Source organism: Pomacea canaliculata, linkage group LG9 (genome assembly GCF_003073045.1).
Source record: "Pomacea canaliculata isolate SZHN2017 linkage group LG9, ASM307304v1, whole genome shotgun sequence".
NCBI lineage: Eukaryota > Metazoa > Mollusca > Gastropoda > Architaenioglossa > Ampullariidae > Pomacea > Pomacea canaliculata.
The window spans coordinates 2,827,351-2,837,236 of NC_037598.1; the positions used below are offsets into that span (position 1 = coordinate 2,827,351).

The 9,886-nt window shown below is 46.1% G+C and overlaps 1 protein-coding gene across 2 annotated transcripts in view; it reads right to left on the minus strand.

Moving 5' to 3' along the window:
* LOC112571615 (single-stranded DNA-binding protein-like) overlaps nucleotides 1-9,645 on the minus strand; it is a 10,893-nt gene extending 1,248 nt beyond the window's left edge. The window contains exons 1-7 of one of the 2 annotated variants that reach the window (XM_025250745.1): nucleotides 9,522-9,645; nucleotides 9,215-9,408; nucleotides 6,301-6,469; nucleotides 5,193-5,356; nucleotides 3,612-4,873; nucleotides 2,500-2,626; nucleotides 881-1,044 (exon numbers count right to left, since the gene is read on the minus strand). In XM_025250745.1, coding sequence (XP_025106530.1) covers nucleotides 4,461-4,873; nucleotides 5,193-5,356; nucleotides 6,301-6,469; nucleotides 9,215-9,263 — 795 coding nt within the window. In that variant the 5' untranslated portion in view covers nucleotides 9,264-9,408; nucleotides 9,522-9,645 and the 3' untranslated portion in view covers nucleotides 881-1,044; nucleotides 2,500-2,626; nucleotides 3,612-4,460. Of the gene's footprint in view, nucleotides 1-880; nucleotides 1,045-2,481; nucleotides 2,627-3,611; nucleotides 4,874-5,192; nucleotides 5,357-6,300; nucleotides 6,470-9,214; nucleotides 9,409-9,521 lie in introns of both variants that reach the window. The other variant, XM_025250746.1, reaches the window with a different exon arrangement.
* Between the last annotated feature and the right edge of the window lie 241 nt (nucleotides 9,646-9,886).

Consider the following 9,886-nt stretch of genomic DNA (forward strand, 5'->3'; position numbering starts at 1 on the left):
GACAAGGTGCTGGAGGTCTTCGTGTGACAGGTGCCTTGTGACAGGGGCTTCCAGTGTCAGTTCCTTCACTGATGGCAGTAAGTCTGGCAGCACTGAACATTCTACTTTAGTCTAGGAGGTCGACATCCTCTGACTTGCCTGCTGAGACACAGGCTTGTGTGGCAAAGGGTCTTGATGTCCACTTGCTGCCTTCCAGTCGTCTTCATCGTCGTCTCCAAACGTCGACACAAGAACATTTCCTGATGAGCCCAGTGCGCTCCGTTGCACCACGGGTCATGTTATGTTCCTGCAGGCCGATGATAACAAACTCTGTTGCTTAACTTGTTGAAACAAATGCTTTGGTCTGTCCGTGCATCGTGGGCGACACTCGATGATCAGCCATGCGAGTCCAGAGCAAGCAGAGGATGAAGACAAACGTTCATGGTTCACCTTCGTCTCCACTCACTTGTTTGAAAGATCGACAGATCCTCGTTGATCCTCGACAGCCTCTTCTCCGGTATGACAGACGTTACGAAGCTCATATGTATATGAGAGTAGGGAGGGGGAGTTAGAGCTAAGGGGAGAGCACCCTGTCTACGGACCATCACCCCCAGGTAAACCCCAGGGTTTGATCCCCTCTAGTGGACGTAGCCCGCGAGTGACAGAAGAATAACGACTGTTACAACCATCGTCTATGTACTGGCCTCACTCACTGACATCAACACGAGGACTCACTGTAACTGAGGTTATGTGTACTCAAACTGTATTGTCATACACAACACTCTCCTGTCGTCAGTCGTGTGCTTTGCTCACCTGTCCTGCGCACCTTCTGGTCCTCACCTAGCGGATTGCGCCATGATGCGGTATTCACTACCTATCAAATATACAGAGCACAACTTACCTGAGCTGACGACAGACACCTGCCCCGTGCTGGCGGTGGTGGTGTACTGAATCACGTGACCCTGTGTCGCTTGTCTTCTGATGCAGCAGCAGATGCAGGTGATGATGAGAGAGATGACGACAACGCTGGAGATGACGCTTACGACGATGATCCATACAGAGATACTGTGAACAGAGAGGTGTGATACTGTGAACAGACACACGTGACACTATGAACTGACAGTGACACTAAGTGTGATACTGTGAACAGACATACATGACACTATGAACTGACAGTGACACTAAGTGTGATACTGTGAGCAGACATACATGACACTATGAACTGACAGTGACATTGTGAACAGAGAAGTGTGATACTGTGAACAGACACACGTGGCACTATGAACTGACAGTGAAATGTGAACAGAGAAGTGTGATACTGTGAACAGACACGCATAACACTATGAACAGACACACGTCACACTATGAACAGACAGTGACACTAAGTGTGATACTGTGAACAGACATACATGACACTATGAACTGACAGTGACACTAAGTGTGATACTGTGAGCAGACATACATGACACTATGAACTGACAGTGACATTGTGAACAGAGAAGTGTGATACTGTGAACAGACACACGTGGCACTATGAACTGACAGTGAAATGTGAACAGAGAAGTGTGATACTGTGAACAGACACGCATAACACTATGAACAGACACACGTCACACTATGAACAGACAGTGACACTAAGTGTGATACTGTGAACAGACATACATGACACTGTAAACAATATCACAACACACAGGCTGCTCCGGATCTCATGGAACCAAGGACTTTGTGTGAAACAAGATGGCCACACTCGCATTACACCAGCAACCTCTACTTTCTATGGTCAGGCAACGTCAGCTGGTCTTCTGCGGTCACGTGACCCGGCGCGACACCCTGTGACAGACTGTCCTTCAAGGTACCCTGGAGGGTGGCCGACACCGCGGAGAAAGAACTGACTTACAAAGGTCAAAGACTGGAGGTCGTCCTGTACAGGACTGCTGACTACCGCCCACAATAGACAAGATGGCGGCCTGTCAGCTGCTAGTCTATCCATGTCATCCTCCCAACCACAGGTGGACTGACTGACTGACTGACTGACAGCTAATACAATGTAAGTTCATATTACACCTTGAATCTTAAATGTTTTAATGTACTACAGATGTTGAGTTACTGTGAATGAAAAACCGTTACTAAGATACCTGCCAACCTCACTTAGGAGATAAAAGAGTTGTCTAGTACTGTATATATATATATGTATATTACCACTGAGGTAAACACTGTACTGTATATATATATGTATATTACCACTGAGGGAAGCATGTTTAGTACTGTGCTGTATGTATATTACCACTGAGGTAAACACACCCGCTCTACCAAGCAATATTATCAATATTCCACTGCAGGTCAAACAAATCTGACGGACGTGTATCCTGTTCTAGAATACTATCTAGCCAAGTACCCTGTAACCATGTATTTGTATCCTGTGTTACAATACTATCTAGCCGAGTACCCGGTATCGCCGTGTCTCGGTATCACCCCAACCCCTATGACGGTGACGTCACTCACGTCAGGCCGGGTGTGTACCTGTCCACGGAGCAACAGTCAGTTGAGCAGCAGTCGTACGCACAGTACGTGTGGTACTGATAGCTGTTGTACGGGTAGTAGTCGCTGTATTTGGTGAAGGTGCAGTAGCTACCGCCAGCAACTAGCCCTGCAAATGGAGATATTATCACCACAATAAGCAGCAGTCAGTACACATCAATAATAATAATAATAATAATAAATAATAATAATAGTATTTATATCATACTTTCTTCAGCACCAAAGTCGGGCTGAGAGCGCTTTACTTACAGCACAGCCATGTTTTTTTCAGGTTGGGTATCAGATGTACCCTACTACACGAGCAAACACACACACACACACACACACACACGCCTGCATCCACAGACCACAGCATACACGTGCACGCTGACAAACACAAATGTCTGATAGACGAAGTGTCTACTTGCAGTCTACTGTCATGCTTTATATGTCAAAGGTGAGAAATATAGCACACCACAGAATACAATAGTAAGTAGCTTTACTTTGAGCATCACAATCCACCCGCTGTCATTTGACAGACAGCAACATTGACTTCTACCAATATTGACTAAACACCGCATAATAGTATTTATAGAGAGAGATATATATCATAAGCATAATAACATTGTATCTGTATTATAAGATTGGATCTTTCAGATGGAATATTTATTACAGGATGGTGTATTATAGGATTATCTACATATTATGGGATTATATTGTGGTTGGTTTAGGAGAGTAGCTGTAAAATATGAAAGACTTCTTCAAACCCTGAGCTTGAGACCTGAAGGTGTCCACAAATAATACATAAGTAAATATTTATTTGCCTCAAGCGGTCAGTTGGGGTCAGTCAGTGATCAGCTGTGACAACTGACAGAAGCTACCAGAAGTGAGTGAACATCAGACTACAACTGTGTGACTACAACAGACTACACACTGTGGCACTAGTCGCTATCTCTTGTTGACATGAGCCCGGGTGCAATGTGGCAACACACACAGATAGCGCTTATCAGGCTACTGGCAAAGGTGTGTTGATGTAAGTCTTTCTGTTGGCGACAAAATGGAGACAAGTCACCTGAGGACGAGTAAGAACGAGAGAAATAAGGTTGTTGACCTACCGACACTCACTGTCCACACTATGGCAGCCACCAGCCGTCCACTCGCCATCTTGAGCTGCAGGTCCCACAGGGTCTCACTGTGAACAACTGTGAACAAGCCTCACACTCACCTGAGTCGAGCCACTATGCCCAGCGACCACCTCTGACCCCTGTCACGTGACACTTGGGGCGCGTGTTCCAGTGTGTGTGCGCGCGCAGAATGTTTATGGATGCTGCGGTCAGTTCGTTCAGTGAACAGCTGGGTGTGTTGCAGTGTACTTACCAACAGCCACTCGTCAAGACTCAGACTGAACTAAACATTTGTCTCTCGTCTGCTGACATCCATAAAGCATTGACCACCCGGAGTGTGCGGGGTACACACAGACCAGCGATGAAAGTTGACGACGCGAGCAACAAACAAACCTTACATACACGTGATGGAGACAGACTTTATTCAGCAGGATGGGGAGACAGTCAGCAGGTCCGGCAACTCTTACTCCAGCGTGCTGGCACTGACGCTGTCTGTCTCGCAAGTGTCAACATTACAACAGATGACAGTTTAGTTTTGATACAACAGTAAACACCGGTACAATCGGATTAATCATCAAGCGATTGATTTTGTCAAATAATATTGTCAGTGAAATGTTTCTCATCACAACGAGTCATCAACTTTTTCAGGAGGTGGGAGGTAACTGACACAAAACTTGACAACATGTACCTGTCATACAAAGTTTGACTTTCCAATCAGCTTTCCTATTTCTGAATCGTCTGCAGACAATGTCGTCATCGTTTCCGATGTACATAAAATCACCGTGGATAACCCAGAGTCACAGGTCACATGACGTTTTGACGAAAGGGGAGATGACTGTTCTAAGGGTTTTCAACAGGTGAGACGATGGTCTCCCCCTTGTTGCCGTCTTGGGTCTGAAGACTGTCATATGAAGGTGGTGCTAATGGCTGTACAGGGTATGGGGCTCCATACTGTCCGCCAAACTGTTCGCCAGGCTGTCCGCCATATTGTCCACCAAACAGTCCGCCATACTGTCCGCCATATTGTCCACAAAATTGTCCGCCAGGCTGCCCTCCAAGCAGTCCATCAGACTGTCCTCCAGGCTGTCCGCCATATTGTCCACCAAGCTGTCCGCCAAGCTGTCCATCAGACTGTCCACAGAACTGTCCACCAGGCTGTCCGCCATATTGTCCGCCAACCTGTCCGCCATATTGCCCTGCATAGGGATAACTGGGAGCTGTGGGAGTGGCAGTGGCACTTGTCGTCTGGTTCACTGTCAAGAAAACAGCTTCTTATGTCAGCGTACACCGGACATATATATATATACACCCGCTACATACATACAACATACAGCAAGTCATACAACAATAATTATTCTGCAAATAATACAACAATAATCCAAACTATCACCCTGACACAAAAGATCGACTACAATACTTGAGACAACGGAATCTGACGAACAACGACATCCATGAACGTAGACAACAAGTGTGATGGCCCCAGACACAGCCACAGTCTGTCGAGCGAAGACATTTGAGGGACACAGCCAAAACATGTTGTGTACTTAGGTGATGAACCAGGTGTAAACTTACCTGAGCTGACGACAGACACCTGCCCCGTGTTGGCAGCGGCGTTGTACTGAATCACTTGACCCTGTGTCGCGCGTCTTCTGACGCAGCAGCAGATGCAGGCGATGATCAGCGAGATGGTAAGAACGCCAGCGATGACGCATCCGACGATGATCCAGACAGTGACACTGTGAACAGACACATGTGAACAGACATGTGTGATACTGTGAACAGACATGTGTGATACTGTGAACAGACATGTGTGATACTGTCAACCGACACGTGTGACATGGTGAAAACACTTTGCAACAATGTGGAACTATGAACAGACTGCGGGATACTGTGAAGAGTGTGGCAATATTACAAGACAGCAATAATATGAACACAATGTGACACCAAACAGACTGCACTGGCGAGTGATGTCCCTTGGCTAACTGTCTAGAGGGGATTGCCTCCACTTTGCTTGTCGTCTTCACCTGTTCATCTGAGTTCAAGCTTTGTGTGAATGTTGCTCTGTGCATCTTTAACACAGTTTCACATATTTTTGTGCCTGCGCCATTTTTCTTCTTGTCTACACCGTGTTGTGTGTACTGCCACGTCAACGCCATCTTGGCACGACTGACATGGTACATCTGTGTGTCAACATGAGGCTACACTACTATACTACTATCCTGTCATATATATATATGAACTATACTACTATCCTGTCAAACATCCTGCCCCGCTAAATAATGAGTAGTGTGCACTTTGTTGGTAGTCACACCTTTTTTACAGAAGAATGTTGAGTATGTGTGCACTTCAGACCAGTGTACCACCTACCCTGTACTCACCTGTCCTGTGACAAGCTTCCTGTAACCATCCTACCTGGGGACAGGTGTTCCATCAGCTTCCATGTTCGCGACTGTGCGATGTACTGAGCCTTGTCCTACGTGCTTTGTCTTGACAAGTGGTTTGTTATGTCACAAGTTACATGGGTTACATATATATATAAGGACATATATGTAACCCGTGTGTGCCATGTTATGAGTATCCTCCGATGTGATAAGTACCCTGCCATGTGACGAGTACCCCACCCCATGTGACGTCATACTCGAAGTATTTTTTGCACCCCCATCAGTGTGACGTCACTCACCTGTAGAAGGTGTTTGTTGTCGACTTGTAGGTGTTGTCGGTGTCCGACGACGTGTAGGTGCAGCAGTCACTGGCACAGCAGTCGTATGTGCAATATTTATATATGTAGCTGTAGCCGCCGAAGTAGCTGGAGCTGTAGTAGCTACACGTACTACCTCCATAAGCCGCACCTGAAACACAACAGACAGTAGGAAGGATTGAACCCACGTATCCCGTCTAGCTTCAACTGTCAACACCAGCCACCTGCACCTCTACACCACACACACATATCACGATCACGATGATGATGATGATGCTTGATAGATGATGATGATGATTGATGGATGATGATGGTGGCAAAGTGCATTTCCCTGTGTGAGTACAAAGTCCACGCGCTGCAGTTAATAGTAAAAAGTAAAAGCAAGCACACAGACACACGAGCATCAGATAACACCGACATTAGATGAAGGAGAGGGAGGAGATACTGTAGCCTTGCTCAAAGATGATGTTTGCTGATGAGAAAGTTTAAGATGAGATTTGAAGGCTTCAACAGAAGGCACAGTCCCGAGACAGGTACACTGGGTGAGGACATGAGGACAAGGTAACACAGGGTGGGGATCTTGTCACCAGGTGAGACAGGTACACTGGGGTGAAGACAAGGTAACACAGGGTGGGGATCTTGTCATCAGGTGAGACAGGTACACTGGGGTGAGGACATGAAGACAAGGGTGGCTTAATGTAGTGATCTTGTCACCAGGTCAGACAGGTATACTGGGGTGAGGACATGAAGACAAGGTAACACAGGATGGGGATCTTGTCATCACTACGAGCTGAGACTGGCAGCCAGTGAAGATGGCGGAGGAGGGGTGAAGTCGTTTCACTTTACAAGATCAATACGAGCGGCAATATTTTAAGCTCTTTCAAGTTTGTTTTTTTATAAAATTAGGATACAAGGAAGATCGTCAAAAGAGCTATATATAGCGTTTCAGCCGTTACAAGTAGATGAAGGACATAAAGTATATCAAGCAAACACAAGGAAACCTCATCTAATTATTGTTGTTGTAAGCTAGCTATTTATTAAAATCAATTATGATAATTAAACCAAACTTAATGCTGTCCTGATTAATAATTCCTGAGTATTGTAAGTTGCTGTACAGCGAGTTTAATATTGGAATGAGTGAAAACCGCTTTATGTCCAACCGCTGCACTCCCCCTGTCCAGTTCCCCTTGCTCCGTGTGACAGGTGTTGATGGTGGGTTTGCCCGCTCTGAAGTCAGATTGTGTGTGTGAGTGTGTGAGTGAGTGTGTGCTTGTGTGTGTGAAAGAGAGAGAGACTGTGTGTGCGTGTAAGTGTGTCTGTATGTGTGTGTGTGTGTGTGTGTGTGTGTGTGTGTGTGTGTGTGTGTGTGTGTGTGTGTGTGTGTGTGTGTATGTGTGTGTGCATGTGTGTGTGAAAGATACTGTATGTAGACACACACAAACAGGATAAAGGGGAGACCACTGTCACTTGGCGAGATACGGTAAGAAGTTGTTTATAACATTTAAAGTGTCATCAGTGAATGTAGATCCGTGTTTAGCATTAAAATATTTTCTCGCAGTAAAGCCGAGGATAACAAACAAACCCTGGGGTCTGTCATACGACCTGTGTGCTAGTGGATGAGAGGCTGTGGCAGTGAATGACGGATGATAATCAATGAGAGAGTTTGTGAGATAATTACACGGCTACGTGTGCATCACTACACTTGTCTGGCATTCATTAGTGTTTGATACAGTGTGTGACCACTAGAATTGTTGTTGATATCATCTCATAGTACTGGCGGAAAAGAAAAGATGAGAGGCGCTGGGCCAGCCTCAGTCCTCAGGACAATTCTCACAACACCGCGAGGCCCACTGGCAGATGTTGTGTTTACAATACACACCTTGCTTGTCGGGTGCGCGCTGCTTCAATACCCGACTAGCGCAGCAAACTCCCCAGTCGATCCAGGGAGGGAACCTGACTGCACACAGGGTTGGGAAGGTTATTACCTTATCACACCGAGGGAGAGGAGATGAGCTGACCCGGAGGTACGTGAGGTCTCTAACACCTTCCCCCAACCACCTGAAAAGGTCAGGGTATGACCTTTACATTTGTTTACGTGGAGGTGAGGCTAGCGGTCAAGGGGAGGGGAGTTTTCATTTTGCCCTACTGGCTAGTAGTCAAGTAGTTAGTAGTGGACTGGCTAAAGGATGCTACGTGTCCTCGTGCAAATCCACTCCTTGGTGTGAGAGAGAGAGACTGTAAGGGAAGACTGAAGTACGGGAACGAAAACAAAACGATATTTATCGGCAGGACATCTGTGCAAACATGACAATTGTTTACTCACGAGGGGGTAGAATAATGAAGGAAATGAAGAATAAACTAACATAAAGCATGAAACATTAATTATAAAAATATTTACATGGGATCCTGGAGTCAGAAAGTGTCTAAAATGGCTTCAGGATTTGAATGTGTAAACACATCCTGTCCCACAATCGCCAGTGGTGGGTGACAGACAGACAGACAGAAGAAGAGGAGAAAAATTGAGTGATAGAGAGTTCATCAGTAAGATGAGGAATGCGTGCTACAAGTTTTATCAAAGTTTCAGATAATGTGTCAACAAATAGCAAGTGTAACAAATATCTAACAACTGTCTAAGATGTCAACCAATAATCAACATTGCTGCTGACTGATTGATGAAGCGATCTGTGGCAGGTGGAGCTGGTCACGTGACTAGAGCACGTCTGTCAGTCAGGGCGGGTATGTCACGGTGTACCTGTGGTCGCCGCTAAGGTTTGGCCACAGACAACTGGTCATCACAATGATCAGTGTGACGTCACACAGGTATTTCCATTAGCAGAAACTATGTTTCGGAGAAAGGTAGACAAGAAACAAGACTTGCCGTACAAAGGTCACATACCTATACAAGCGGTGAAGACTACTGTGGACAGAAGCCGCACAGACGCCATGTTGAAGAAGCTTGGAAGCCAGGTGTCACACAGGTAACTGCACTTCTATATCCTCCACACCTGACTGCATGACACAGGACCCCACAACTCGGTCATGTGACTCGCAAGGTGTGTCCAAGTGCGCGGGTGTGCTTGCGCTAGATTTCTGAGGGAAACAATGTGTTTATGTTTCTATCAATATGTGTGTAACAATATGTTAATAGTTGTGTGGTAGTGTGGGACATCGCATACAAGTAGGATGGACGATGACATACTTACCCTGTTACATTCGGGTGTGTGCGTTTGCGTATCTAAATGTCAGAAGAAGTATGCAGGGTAAGTCCACCCTCCCTACTCCCTCCACACACACACACCCGCAAGTAGACTTCTGAAGTTTTGAAAGGTTTGCAGCAGTCTGCCTCAGCCACACCCGTTACACCCATTACACCCAAGAAGTCGCTAGCCCACGACGTCTAACGCTTTTGTCAACACAGGTGAGGGTATCGAGTGGCCCATGTGTCTTTACCGGGTACATGTACCCAACTTTGCTCTTAATTCTTTCAAACTTGTTTCGTGTTCACGCTGGCTTTCCTCACCTGCAGCTTTACTAGGGTACACCACCCGCTTCTACTGGTGGTACACGA